Genomic DNA, 15730 nt, shown 5'->3' on the forward strand with positions numbered 1-15730 from the left:
CAATAAAAACGGGGTACCTAGTCACATCAATTGGTTCTATAAAGATGTAATGAAAATATCACAGCGTACTGAATTCAAAGCTTCTCATCGATTCAATGCTGATTTCGCAACATGTCGCTTTGACCGATGTACTATAAAATAAAATTCCTTTGCATGTTTCATTTGTTCAATATCAACACCAGCCACAGCAGCTTTAATCACAATTTGTAAGACTTTCATACTGTAATACTTGCTAAAGTTGCAAACTCATCGAATGTATTAATTGGACGACATTTATATCCAGAATGTTGGGGTTGCAACAGTCTTTACAAATATGCCTGACATGGTTTTGGCAACAGTGCCAGCATAGATACTTTAATATCAATAACAATAAAGTAAAATTAATTTATATTTATACCAATATAAGTCTAGAAACTATTTTGGTAAGAGAAAGGGAAAAAGGAAGGGGAGCATGCCCTGACCATTACTTCTTAAGCGCCACAGTTAATATTCTAAAGGTTAGTGTAAATTATTTGAATACTTCTATACATGTAAACCCATAAATAAATGTGTATCAATTGATATAAAAAAACGATTCGATAAGGAATGTTTTCGTGGTTTAGTAAGCGTAAACTTTAATGTGGTAGTTTGTAGTTCAAATGCTCGACATAGGAAAACACCCTTTTAAAATGTGCGTATGCGATTGTATATTAATTTTAGAATTCCTCTCGAATAGTACATGTTTGTAATGTTAACGAGAAAGTCGAGATTCTGATGGAACTTCTGTATGTTATAGTATTCAATGATGTATGGAAACGTTTTGGTTAAATATAGCAGCAGCTGTCATATTTATCTAATGCAGAGTTGGTGGTAATTACAAGTATAAATAGTAACTAAACGATGCAATATTGTGCGAATAAATATTGTCCAATGCGACTATTTAATTTAAGAAGGGTGACCACGAATGCACTACTCTGGTCATCTTGTATGCAGTTACAGCGACCATAGCGAGGTGGCCTATTTGCTGTGAATGGGGTATACGTAGGTCATGTGATCATCATTTCCAGCCACACGTCATTACGGAAAGCTAGCAACATGACGATATCCAGTTTTTACAAATTTACATTACCTCTGGTACTATTTTTTCGATTTTGTTTTTGATTATTTATAGTTTTATAATATCAAAGCAATCAGACTTGCGTTTTCCAACAAGAAGTCGAAAATATAACTTTTTACCAAAAATGACAAACATATCCATAAAAATAAAAGAAAAGAAAAAAGTCCAATAGGGGTACCTACTTGTCTTATATCAAAGCAATGATACGAAAATATCACTTTTTACTAAAAATGACAAAAATATTCAAAATTAAAAATTTAAATATATCACCACGAAATGAGCAAATCTGAGAGAGGTTTAACCAAGGTAAGATCAGCATGGAGCTCAATAAAAGTATATTTGTTAGCTACATGTTCGAATAGACTCACACTAGTTTTGAATAGAACGTGACATCATACATATATTTATTAATTAAACTGTTAATTATGACATCAGAAAACCCGTGGTATAATACAAAATCACAAAATCCGATAAATCTGTATTTCGACAATAGTATGTAAAAACTCATCAATTGAAGTGCAATTCAATTGAACAACGAATGTCAATTCTACGATATTCCACTTAATTGCCAATACAAATAAACAATTATCGTTGGATCGTTAACTTTAAAAAAACACATAGATAATACTTTGCAAGTTAGGCTTTCCTAACATAAAACATTCCGATTCGCCTTCTCGCATTACAAGCAGGTGCAAATGTACTGTAGGAATTCCTACAGACGGTATTCAATATGCAAACATGCACACTTGATTCTTCGTAAAATTTCATTGTCACGTCTTGAGATTCTGAGTATTTACGCACAATCGACTCATCAACAATATCCCGATGACTGGAATCGCTTGCCAATTAGCGTCTACCGTTAGCTAGATTAGAAACTTAGCTTACTAAATCTCATTTCCGATCTGGAATTTCTGTAAAATGTTCATGTAAAATGTTCAGTATGACAAGTCTCTACCGAGAAACTTCTTCACTTTTACAAGAATGTATCTTGTGCACCATGTTGCTTTTGCTTAATTAGCAACAATCGTTTGTGGTATCTTCAAATCATTTTTGCAAATCACAACAACTCGAATAGATTGAAATTGTCGATCCACAATATATAACAACATCAGAAATATACAATGGTAAGAAACTCACAAATCATATATTCGAATAAAATTCAATACTGTTTCACAATCATCACATAACTAACAATTATCAATGTAATGACATTACAGAATAGTGTGAACACAGGTAAATGTATTTTGATATCTGAAGGTACTTTCCATATTTGTGAACAGAAAGCGAGAGTGAGTGTATTGGTGTCGTTACTTACCGAGTGTTGTGTTGATATATTTATTAATAAGCAACTCCAGTACTGTAAGGGTAACTGGACCACATGACAATACTGCGTCATGGAATTCTTTGAGGTCGAACTTGTCACCTATGCATGACGTAAGAATGTTCTTAATTATTATCTAATCGATATACTACTCGAGTAATATTAATTGACAAGTTTGTTATAGTCAATATTATGTCGACATCTCGGAATGATTCTCTTCATCTTTTAATTTTCTACAGTTCAAGATGGAATTCTGAATAAATACTGTGAAATACGGCATTCATTTAATTACACTGATAACGATAGCTACACAATACACTGAAATTATTACTGATACATACTCCACCTAGACTCTTAAACAAGTCAGTCAATTACCAAATCCACAAGAACGAGCAAGCAGTTGCTATATATCATTCCTGTATCAACAACACACCGATCAAAGGACTTCATCTTTCGTTAAAACAACGCAAGAATTGTAATATATTGTAAACGGAAGGCATACATACTTACCGAACTCGTCCTCGCATTTCTTTCGCAACTCTCTTATTTTCAATTCACCGATTGTGTATGCGCATGCCTGAATTATAAGTAAAAACGTTATTAGTTATAATAGTTGCACACGGCAACATTATAATGTCACGAATAACAATGTGAAAATGAATACCTGTCCAGGTAAAGTTATGTATCTTCTAACTTCAAGTTCTATAAATTCGCGCGATATGGCAGTATTATCCTCTATGAACTGCACGGCCTTCTCAAAGCTCCATCCGTACACGTGAATACCGGTATCGACAACCAAACGACATGCTCTGAACATTTCCGAGCAATAGCGACCAAATCTGAAACAGATTAGTCGAAGCGTATATCAATACATTTGCATATCAATTATGTCTGTATCACCGAAAGGAAGGCCTGGAGAGTGACTTACAAAGTATATGGATCGTCGTACAAACCCATCTCTTCGCCAAGAAACTCGGAGTACATTCCCCAACCCTATATTTGAAATATACATAAGTGGTAGAAAAGTGTTTAATTAAAATCACACGTGATACTGCATACACTAACATACAATTACTTGAAAACATTGCACAAAAATCATCGTGTTCCGTTCAACTGCATCCGGGGTATGTACGATAGTGATATTAATTGATTGTCACGTCATGAAAGAATGTATCGCTCTCCCACTTTGCAATGCTGTTAGATATCATCCTCTGATAAATACACCATCGAATGTTATTGACTGTATTGAGATATTATCTGCAGATTATAAATTTGAGCGTGCCTCTTGCGTGAAGTTATAACAGTACACACTGGTCACTCGTCAGGCTATATCAAGATTGAAGTTAATCTTGTATGTTTGTATATCCATAACCCCATTGCGTTCATGCACGAAAGGAAACAGCGGTTAGCATGGAATAAGGTATACAAATCGTCAGTCTTTTTAACTAGTAGAATAACCAGGCAGGTATATTTGTTAGTTCAATAGTTAAAAAACAATAACAATACAAAATCAGAAAGTCAAGGCAAGTAGTACAGGGTTTTATTGTCAGTCCATTTCCTCGAGAATAATGTATCGTGAAAAAGCTGTGAATATAGTAATAAATCTTCTAAAACGGACATTTAATTTTGGCATCTGATAGACAATGACGTCATCAGCACGTGCTATGGGTCTAGACTAGTCTTAAACATATTACCGTACTTACCGGGTTTTATTGCCCGTGCTAAGCGTTCGCGCACGTTTTCTTAGCGCAGACTAATGCTTTTCACCTCTTAGCCCGAAGCTGTGCGTGAACGCAACTAATCGCTTAGTTATAAGGTTTTGTAACTCAGGTAAGATATTATAATTACATTGCAAGAATGAGATCAAAATGAAATGGACGGGAACATAAGGGCAGGATATTGTTTAGTATATGACAGCATCAGCTTGTTATGGGAATGATGTTTCTCATATTTCCAAAGTCGGAATGCAACTCTGGATAGCGAATTCATCGAAGTTACAGTAAACAGAATAACATACATTTTTATACATACACTGCAATTGGCTGTCAAGATCTCACTTCGAACGAGAGAAACTACAATTTGTATTTACCCCTCCATTATCTTATGTCGATACTGTTCATTGTACTATGTATCCCGTGGTTCTTTCGCTCTCAAAGCTTTTAAGAACACATCAGCAGCCGTTTACCTCGAAGGTCTAAGAAGTCTTTAAGGGGTATGACTCATTTCGCATAAAAAAGCAAGTAAGATTTCATTCACCTCTATATATCCAGTGTGCATAGGAAATCTTGAAGGCACTATTCCGTAAAAACGATCGTCTTTGAAACGTCTGAATCCAGGAAGATAGTCCATGAGAACACTGTATGAACTTTGTAAATGATGACCAGGCTCTGCTTCATGTAAACATAGTGACATCATTTCAAACTTGGGTCTGCGAGTTATATAAAGTAAATATCAATAGGATTCATTCAATCGGACATTTATGCTTCAGGAGTTCCTGAAGATCAGGTGAAAGTTACCGATTATATACTCATCAGTTTTGCCAATGTCAAGAACATTAGTTACAACGTTGAAACTTAATATATGCAGAGACAATCAACCACCCACATCTCTTTCATAAACAGTAATGTATTGTGTGCAATTTACGCATATACCTGAGTACTTGCAACATACCTTGCTTGGAAGTTATGACAATTGACGTTAAACACTCCTGGTTTACTTCCATCTGCAGAGGGCCCATAATAATATGCGCCATTTTGAGTTTCAGCATTCGTAGATACTTCTACTATTCTGAGAGCGTTACAAATAAAAACACACACATTTATTTCACATCATATCGTAGACTATTGAGCATGTCTGGTAATAAAAAATGTGTAAAATTAAACAGATACTCAATACTACTGGCAATTAAAATACCTCATCTCTACATTGGGAATACTTTTGAAATACTTCGGTAGAACTTGCTGGACTTGTTTTACTATCTTCCCATAACCTTCCAACAACTCATTCTATTAAATAAAAGCACAACAATACGTTTATTGTTTTCACGTTATTCGCTGTTTGTTTTCCACGTTCATTTCCTACAATATCATACTTCAAGTGCGGACGACCCATTATAAGCGCTTAATCATCCGAATGGCGAACCTGATGTACACATACCCCCGCCCTAACCTGTACGTGATCCTCGTATTGGCATCCACCCAGTCACGGCACATGGCAATGGATACAAATACAAAACAAACACAATTGCGATATGTGTGCAAAGAGAAGGTGAAGAACGATGGCTGAATGTTAGTAGACGAAGAAGTAAACAACCACATTTGGCGCACGTCGTCATTGCGATTTGATTAAATCAGTTATCTTCAAGTTATTTAAAGTTTGATTACATGACTAAATGAGTGAACCGTATGGGAATAGCAATGTTGAAAACCTATCTATGTCCAAATTCCACCTTATTCGTATATCACACTACAGCACTTTACAATTTACTTGCATTGCTTTCAAAAAAAGCCTCATCACTGCAAATGTCTCTCAAAAGCAAAATATGACTTGACAGTGCCTCAATCACCTGATTTCACCTCTCTGACTTGTTGACAGATTTACTTCGGTGTTTTTCATCTGCCCAGCTCACTTTGGGAGCAAATAATTCGTGTATTTGTTGTCAGATTTTCTCATGTATATTATGTATCACATTTCCAAACGTATGGCGTATCTTTTCTACCATTATTGCTCCTTTCGTGTTGTCGGTGTTGTTCAACAATTTTTGGATATCTGATGTGTCACCCGTCTTGCTAAAACTGTCATAGGATGACATTTCCTAGAAGTGTTGATCACTCTTTGGCAGGACATGACAATGTGACAGAATCAACCTACCTTCGTTTTGAAGTAAAAGCGTTTGTCATTTCTTAAACACTCAAAAAATGATTTGATGTCGCCTTGGAAACCAACCTGCTTCATTACCTGAATAAGCATCAAAAGAAAACAATCAGGAAATAACAAAAATTCTTTTTTTTTTCTTTTACAATATAAATCAATATTCAAGAATGTGAATAGATAATTTAAATTACCATAACAATTAATGCGGCTTACCCGATGCATATTTTCTTTAATTCGTTTCACCTCTCTGAACCCTATGTTATGGACCACTTCTGCTGATAGGTCACAGGTAATATGGAACTTCAGCGATTCCTCGTAAAATGCCTTGCCATTTGGTAATGCTGATGATCCGATATTTGTTCGAAGGTTATGAAAGTATTCCTGCATGTAAATTTAAATAAATGAAAATACTACTACTATTAGAGAATTGAAGATAACACGAAATGAACAAATCTGAGATCAGTCGACTTGAGGTACCTTTATGTATAAAGTAAGTCGGCATCGGAGCTAAAATAAACAATGTGACGATGTAATATTGAAGAGTGGTCATTTTACAAATAAGGTATACTCTGTCAAAAGTATTTTGTCATTTTAGTCGCGTGTAGCGTGCTTTCGAATTTCAAGCAAATAAACAATGTATTTCACATGGCGTTGCATACGTCGCATCGAATCCACCACTGCGCTGTCCAAAAACTGTGGCGCTTGAAACCAAACGCACACTCGATTCATTCAATAAAGTGCGTAACATTGACATAGGCACACCAACACTGTGACATAAACTCTAGTCACTGTTATCGCCTCGATAAGGTTTTTTTCTTCAGTTGGACCAATCAACACATTAAACCACATATCCATGTCACACTCCTTAGTTACAAGTTCACAGTAATCTACCAAATTAAATTGCTAATAAATAACACACAGTTCCAGCTATGTGATACCTGATGTATGAAAACTTACGTTCTTTAGAAAATCCACTAATGTCTTGAAAGGCTCTTGGATATTATTGACGACTAAGTGAATGCCCTGGGATTTGATTTCTTCTTTTCTGATACAACAATTTAGACAGAGAAATCATTATAGTTGGAAAAATGCTATACAAATTGTGTACTGACCAATGATTTGGTATTGGACAACACTGGTGGGCAGTTTGTATAACATTGTTTGCTCAGCAGATCATGATGAGGCACGCACCAGATGGCTGAATTGTTCAAAGTGACTAAAAAATAGCACTAATATATTGTCTGTGTTGCAATCCTAATTTTAACACCATATTGTCAATCCACGATGTACATATCAACAGGTTATAGCGAGTGTACAGCCTGGATTTACCCTAAAGTTTTCGCACCAGTTAATCAATAAACCTAAGATTCAACGTACATCATATGACCTTTTGGAGATTTTGTGAAACATTTGCCTTTTTCTAACTCTAGCAAGTCGATCATATCAATACTATCAACATTAAGAGAGACCTTTACCTGTTCTTAGGTATATTTGTCAGCTCAGCTAATTTCTGGAATGGTGTGTAAAAGGCGGTATCCTTTGGGTCCGATAGGGAGAACTTCTCATTGTTTTCCACCATTCCTTTCTTAAGAAAAAGAAAAAAGGACAATATAGTTCAACAGTATAGCTATATTTAACACAAAAATAAAACGGTAAAACATTTTTTGTCTCACCACACAGTTGACATGGTGTGTCATTCCTTCCTTGATTCCTTGTTTCAAAAGTTGGATAAACCATTTCATCTGAAAAAAACAAACAAAAACGAAATGCGACGGTGATCATACATACTGTCTCTCAAAGTGTATTGGTTGTGTGTAATGTATTTAATTACATGACATGATGTGTACCACACGTAACTCAATATCACCTTAGATTGCAGGGAGCAATGAACTCAAATTATACACACTTTGAACAAGCGACCTTACTGCCGAAATAGCTACGCTGTTTCAGTAGAGTCGTGAGTGTTCCCCTAATATTACAAAAGAGACAAATCTAATAGAGGTCCATCCAAGTTATACATATATCAAGTGAATAATAACAGTTAGACGATATCGTCACGAAATTAACAAGTCTGATAAAGGTTCACACAAGGTACCTACATACCAAATATTAAAGAAACACCAGGGTCCATATATATATATATATATATATATATATATATATATATATATATATATATATATATATATATATATATATATATATAAAACATAATTACTTTTACACAATTTATTATATATATATAAAACATAATTTACAAATTACAATTTATATATATATATATAAAACATAATTACTTTTACACAATTTATTAATTAGGTTATGAAACAACTCTAATTCTTACCCGTACCCCGCCGCAGATATATACCCGTATATTAGATATGTTACATAATGTCCCTACAGACACTATTGCTCAGGATCAACTTTTATGTGTGAACATTCTTAATATTTTGAGGATTTACAGAAGCAGCGTCTTTTCATTCCAAGATAAGCTTAGCTCATATTATTAGCAGAGGTTGATGTTCTCACTCTCATGCAATTATGTATCAAACTGTCCTGGTACAACCATACTGAACGCTGTCCAGCTATATCACACTTTGCGTACAACATGTTAGCGTTTTGTTATACCCTGCTACGACAAATTCATTCATCAAAATAAATGCATGGATGCACTCATTGAATTATCTGATTAAACAAAAATACCTGCTCAGGGAACTTTTCATATCTTGACAGTAACTTAGTATAATCGCCTTCGTTTTCAAATGTCATTCGATTGATGACTCGGGCAAAGTAGAAACGACCATCTTCTAGCGAATTGAGGCACAGCAGATAACTAGACGCGATATTAGAAATAACAATTAGACAAATTTAACGCATAGTTCTTGAACTGAACAACGTCATAATACATGACCACTTTGTGAATCATTTGTGAAGAATTTATGAAATGTAATTAAACACATATGAAGTATATAGAAGCATATGTGGCATATATTAGTGTTTATATGACGACATTAGAGTAAGTTGGGCGAAATTAGAGTATATATAGCTATATTAGATTATAAATGGTGATATGTATTACATACAAAGAGAAGATAAAATGTCAGCTACCAGTGTGTTAAACAGCGCCATGTTGGTTTGCATAGCGCGATACAAGAAATACATTGGACGCCAATTTGTCAAACAATTGAAAATAAACGAGTGGCGCGTGACTCGTTGAAAACACACTGTCCACATGACATCATTTAGGCAGATCAAAAGCTTTGAGATACATCGACATTAATCCGAACCGAAAATAATAACACGCGTATGTTCGACGAATATTATACAGATCTGGTTGAAACAGTAACAACTTGCCCCTTAAATTCAATTCCCGACAGGAACATGCTTAGTTCTTGTTTCAATATGACGTAATTCGTCCAGTCTTCTGCGTCCATGTCCGATTCATCGAGGTAGTTCAACTGACGTAAGAACTCTTCGCCTTGTTTCTGTTACAAAAAGCAATATCGAACCCTAATAAAAAGCAACATGCAGCCCACAAGTTACAAGTGATTTACTGACACTGTAGTGAACACTCGTCAAGGTGAGAGAAACTTTGTCTCGCTTGGCTGAGAGATACCAGATTTGACCCAAGGGAATACCAAAAGTTACCCACTCTCTCCATCTTAAAAGTAACTAAGGATTGGCAGAGTAAACATGGATTAGGCTATCGCTGCAGTCGTTGGCACTATCACGTGATTACTAGGAATGTGTCACACGGTTAAAGCCTTGCAAAGTTGTCACTACTAAATACAATAGCTACATATTTACTTATCAAATTCCTGTAATATATGTTTATAATCTCTAACCTAAACATGCAAGTTGTTGATTCTGAACATTAGAGCAACGGCGTGTGAACTGAATGTGCATACGTGAAGTCGCTATAGTAACAAAACACTGGAATATTTGGAAAGCAACATTGTGGCGAGATTCCACACGAGAGTTACAGTTTTATTCTGCCCTTAGTCATGTAATCAATTTCTCTGGTCGTGTGTTTCTGTACTCCACGCTTAGTCTTTGTTTCTTTATGAAGATTAGTAATCGCCATATTTTTTTTCAATATGCATTGGCAGATTGCCAAGTTTCTAAGAAGATATCAGTAACACGCACGATTTAAGCCTGTGTAGATTACCAAACATGCAGGCATTTCTGAACTACTAGCATGGCTAATTGGGATTTACGTAGCCAGGTGTATTAATAATGTTCACCATAACTGGAACATAGCTTAACATAACCAGAGAACGAGCACTAATCACCAGTATGAAACAGGATCAACCACCTAAATGCAAGTGTTAAATGTGAATAAAAATGGCGCCACGAGGCGAAACCCGTAATTGACAGGCATCTTTGGATATTGGATGGAGAATATGGCGAAGCGTTCATCTTCTATGCTGTGTGTCAATAAGCTCAATTGGTATTTGAGATCAAAGACACTGTACATCTTTCAAGACATTGCAGTAGAAGTTCAGTTTAGGGAAGAAGACGGGCGTCCTATATTCGATATGTTGTTCCAGACTGAGACACCCCCCCCAATAGCTATACAGCCAACATATACTTCACATTACGCATCGCTACGCTACGACAAGTCCATTGCTTACCTTCATATCATCATACGTTTCGAGCGTATGGCAATCCAATTGGTCGTCGTAAACATGGCACCCCGTCAGCGTTGCGAATTCGGGTCTGATTTTCAATCTCCAGTTCCAATAGACATCAGCCAGCTGACGAACGGGGCTACTTGCTCCTTCCTTATGGTGGCAGAATTGTAACGCATCCGACATCTTGTACGTCTACACAGCTACGGGTTATTTAAACACTCAGATATATGACAAGCGATATGTACCTTGCTGATCAAACAATTGGTCGGTATATCATTGAATTATATTTGTGACTATATGGTCAAGGATTCAGATAGCGTGGGGTCACACAAAGAGTCACAGTTAAGGTCACGAACGCACAGTTCACTGATACTGATACTGCGTGGTTGGGTAAAATCTTTCAATACTATCTGAGATCTCGCCTTTAAAATCGTATATTGCTAGTCCAATACTACTACTACCCAGTAACTACTACTAATATACAAGTCTAGTTGTTCAATTCGTGTTTGATATTCGTTAATCATTGATGTAATTTTTAATATAAAATGAAGTATTTTCTCCACTCACTTTTGCCTTCTATTCAGTTTCGCTGGTTCCCGGCGTCCTTTGTGAATGGCAGTAAGACGCAGGTAACTTAGTAGTCGCCATATTGTCCCACTTGTCCGGGATTTTGGCCCAAAGTCACGTGACTAAGTGACGTAATTTGAAAACATTCTAATATTCGTTTTCTGTGAATAAGTCTTCATTACGCCATGCCCATACATTCTACCTGCTCAGACTTACATATTTGAAATGTTTCTGGCATTTTTCACTGTTTCTGTGCAAATTTATAACATACGAAATAATCTTTTATTCGCCAAACTTTCGAAAGTAAAAGGAAACCCCTGCTCTAGGGCCAAGGGAAATAGAACAAGCAACGAGAAAGTGACGGGCCAATAAGAATGCCGAATTCGTTACTAGTTACCAACTTAGTTACCGTTACTACTTGTGGCTTAGTGCACCATGAAACTCGAGGAGGGAACCAGACAACTATCCAGTCTTACCCAAGAGTTACAACAACGAGGGCGCTATATTGCTGGAGAGCCTCGCTTTCGTTTACGTGACAACTCTACAGTCATTATAATGGTCATTACAGTACTTTGACCCATATATACACTTGGTCCGCAACTTAAAAAAATCTTGAAGTGTAACAACTTGGCATTGAACATATACCACGTTTTAATGGGTACATTGCTAGTTGTACCAATTAAATTATAATTATTACAAAGTTTCCCATTCAAGAGTAATAAACTATGGAAACCATACGAGTGTCTCATAACAAAAAAGGCTCATCTTATTTGTAGTACACAGTGTGTTGTAACATAATCAAAATAATTCTGCATAATCACCAGGCTCTTCAATATTTGTCATTCTATCGGAAACTGGGAAATTGTTAGTTAGACAAATTCTGTACTCTCATCACACTATAATTGTCTCACAGGAGATGCCCTGATTACCAATGACATAGACACTTCAAGGTCAAGTAGCTCCTTGTTGCAAGGCATACCATCTTCAGTTCGGTCACATTGCCTCAAACTCACGACAAGTTGCTATACAAGCAAACAGTTACTTTGAGCCATCTGTCACATGGTGCTAGTTGGAGGGAACTAAATCTGTGTAATGTACCACACAAACACCCATAAAACCCCTATGAACTCGGTTCCTTGATATTTCGAAACAAACGTATAATGGATATGCGACATAAGATACAAGTATACGTACACAATATAGTTTAAACAACGCACTTTATTCCACACGCGTAAGAGGTGGGCAGGAAATACGTTGGAGGACATTATTTCAAATGAATGAATAGGTTCCCTCCAAAAGTCATTTTAAAAATTATAATACTGTTTCAGAGGCGGTGATACTTAATTTTACATGGAGGAACGATATACGCTCATCAACCTCGCGCCGAAGGCGTGACCTTACTAGGAGGTCCGGGGGCATGCTCCGCCTCAAACATTTTGATATCTAGGCCCTCTGAAACGTTATTTTCTGCAGTTTGAAGGGCACATTTATGCCGCCACTATATTTCTGCCACAAGCCTCTTTCTTTCTTGCCTTCCCATTCCCTCGTCGTGTGATATGTGTGGCATATTTAAGGTGGATTTTACCATTCAAATCAGCGCAGGGAGTGTCACATTTAGTGCTCTAAGAAAAAGTTTTCTGTCTATTTATGTACGTATACGTGGATGCTGCTATCTTTGCTTGAATCAAATTCACCGGCTTCGTAAATACTGGTATTTAGGTCTACCTGTTTCTAGTGGAAATTTAGCCGATCTTATTACCCAAGCCAAATGTAACAACACTCATTTCAAAGTGCCATACCTTAAAACAGGTAGTCAAATTTTACATTGGCTGGAGCTTTTGTTTATATGGAAATGGTCATGGTGAAAGGCAAACTTGGTAGCCAAACATAATAAAAGTAATAAAAATAAGCACCGACCTACGCGGCTCACACCACTATGAAATAACTTTTGATGGTTTTGTGTCTCTGATGGATAACATTCAGGAGACAGCTAACCATAACCCTTACTTTAACACCTACACATCCCTAAATTACTTGTATATGCCCCTCTAGATAACTATGCTCCACTTGGGATAAGCATATACAATTGAATTGGGAAGCGCTTGAGGGTAGGGTTAGGGGTGATTACAAAAGGAACTCCTATACATCATCAAATCTGGGACGTTAGAAATGATGGGGAATTTGTTTATGTCGTAGGATATTAACCTAAAAATCTATCACAATAACCTACATTACAAAACCCGGGCAGCAAAACCATACTAGGTCTGCGAAAGCAGCCATCTTGGAAATGAAAAACGTCACGCTAAAATGACCCCTTAAACAGGTGGATTATAAAAACAATTGTTGGAACACTTGTTAACTCGCAATCGTGGCAATGTTCAACGCAGTGATAGTGAAACCTTCGGTCAAACACGTAATCATTAATAAAATTGAAACTGCTCCAAAGATTTTTTGGAAAATTCAAACTGTTAAAACTTACCTCGTAGCAGTTATATTCACTAGACGTATTTACGAGATAAAGCAATATTACTCTGTCACGTAATTACAGGCAAGGACACCCTCTATATTTCTATTAGAATATGATTTGAATGTTGCATGTAAATTAGAGTTTCTGGCGTCAGGCTTGGAATCATAAAACACCTTTTGGCGTGTACTGTTATAGTAATGAGGTAGTGAATAGTAATCTTTAAACCAATCAGAGGCCAGTGTGATTTACAGTCGTGTGGCGTAAGAACCAAGATGACCTTTACTTATCAATACCTCAAGTGACGAAGTGATTGTTGAATATTTCCCGCGACGAACATTTGCAAAAAATCTGCCGACAATCCGAAATTAAACGACTTTAGCATTAATTGATACTACATCCAAATAACTGAGCTACGGAGGGCAATACTAACTACATTTTTGTAAAGTTTGACAACACTTATGAAACAATCGTGAGAAGTTACGCCATTTTGTGTATGACGTTTAACACGACCGTTGACCTCATTAAATAGAATGTGCACGTGACCAGACAAATCTAATTATAATTTGCATATTTGAATATTTTATAGCAACGAACGTACAGTAGCGACATTTCTGAAATATGGAATGGAATCTTCCAAATTGTAGCCAGTCTATATGTATATATGTAGTGAGTGAACTACAGTGGCATACTGGTGTCACATCATGTTTTACTTCTCGCAACATCATTTTTCGAAACACAACTTTATTTTACGAAAGAACCTAGTAGGAGGTGGCTTGGAAGTATTTGGTTGGAAATATAGTTTGAATATTAATACAAAGCATGGAATTTGTTTGAAAGTCGAGAAACACAGTTGTGAAAGTTGGGTGGAAAGTTGAGATAGAGAGAGTAGAAGAGAGTAAAAAAACGTTTTGAAATTGCTGTGATTGTCAAAAAAATTGATGACAGTCAAAAACGTGGTTGAAAACTCGTAGGATTTGGGTAGAAATTCAAAACATTGGAAGTTTAGTAAAATTTGGTTAGATAGAAAGATGATTGAGAAAGCGGACATTCGGTTCGAAAATCTTCGAAAGTTGCCGAAAATGGGTGGGAAGTCTGAAAATTTGAATTAAAATTTGCTAAATTTCATCGACAATTTCTAAAAGTCCAAAATGCCGGTTAAAAAGAAAAAAAATTGGTTGGAAACGCGCGAAATTTGTTTTAAAAGTTGACAATTTGGTTTAAAAGTTGTAGAAGCTGGGAACTGGCGAAAGTTGGCTGGGAAGTAATGAAAATTGGCTGGAAGTTGAGTTTAGTTGATTAGTTGAAAAGTTGGCTGGAGCGTCTAAAACGTCGAAAATCAAAATAGTTGGTTAGAAACACGAAGTTGGGTGGATTTTTGAGAAGAAGTCGAAAAACATGGTTGGAAAGTTAGTAAAGGTGACTAGCAATTCTAAAAAGTCACCTTTCAAATTTATAATGCAAACTAAGCTGTCGACAGCCCTCAGGCCTAATTTATTAGTATTTAGAAGTCAACAAAATAAAGGTCACGGACTCACGTGCTCTTTTCGCCGTTCTTTCGTGCAGATATTTTCAGAGTTTTAAACCGGCGACCAACATTAGTAAACCTTAAAGCGTATTTATTATTACTGCAGTATAGCATGTTTTGTCGGTCATCGTCGAAGTGAATCAATATAATTATGTCATCCTGTCGCTGTGAATCAGAAAACGCCCACGACAAATCTGTGATTGGCTGACTACTTCGTGAAGTTGCATGAGCTGTCAATCATTCTCCG

At 36.3% G+C, this 15730-nt stretch overlaps 1 protein-coding gene across 1 annotated transcript; it reads right to left on the minus strand.

The window, feature by feature from the left end:
• Window positions 1-1469: 1469 nt before the first annotated feature.
• LOC102803667 (uncharacterized) lies at window positions 1470-11391 on the minus strand. The gene is made up of 16 exons (XM_085496548.1): window positions 10925-11391; window positions 9645-9775; window positions 8994-9123; window positions 7964-8032; window positions 7766-7875; window positions 7248-7335; window positions 6504-6671; window positions 6288-6374; window positions 5331-5422; window positions 5088-5204; window positions 4674-4845; window positions 3346-3410; window positions 3082-3256; window positions 2928-2994; window positions 2412-2519; window positions 1470-2007 (listed from the first exon to the last, which is right to left on the minus strand). The coding sequence occupies exons 1-16, from the start codon at window positions 11105-11107 to the stop codon at window positions 1988-1990; spliced, it is 1782 nt and encodes a 593-aa protein (XP_085352674.1). The 5' UTR covers window positions 11108-11391; the 3' UTR covers window positions 1470-1987.
• Between the last annotated feature and the right edge of the window lie 4339 nt (window positions 11392-15730).

Source organism: Saccoglossus kowalevskii, chromosome 1, assembly GCF_978046115.1.
Source record: "Saccoglossus kowalevskii chromosome 1, keSacKowa6.1, whole genome shotgun sequence".
Classification (NCBI taxonomy): domain Eukaryota; kingdom Metazoa; phylum Hemichordata; class Enteropneusta; family Harrimaniidae; genus Saccoglossus; species Saccoglossus kowalevskii.

Excerpts from the sequence above, each read along its gene's own strand:
- LOC102803667 (XM_085496548.1), bottom strand. The coding sequence starts at position 11,107 with ATGTCGGATGCGTTACAATTCTGCCACCATAAGGAAGGAGCAAGTAGC. Across the intron at positions 9,124-9,644 it reads TCGGGAATTGAATTTAAGGG|TTATCTGCTGTGCCTCAATT; the intron begins GCAAGTTGTTAC and ends TATCGCGTCTAG. Across the intron at positions 2,008-2,411 it reads ATATATCAACACAACACTCG|AAATTCCAGATCGGAAATGA; the intron begins GTAAGTAACGAC and ends AACATTTTACAG.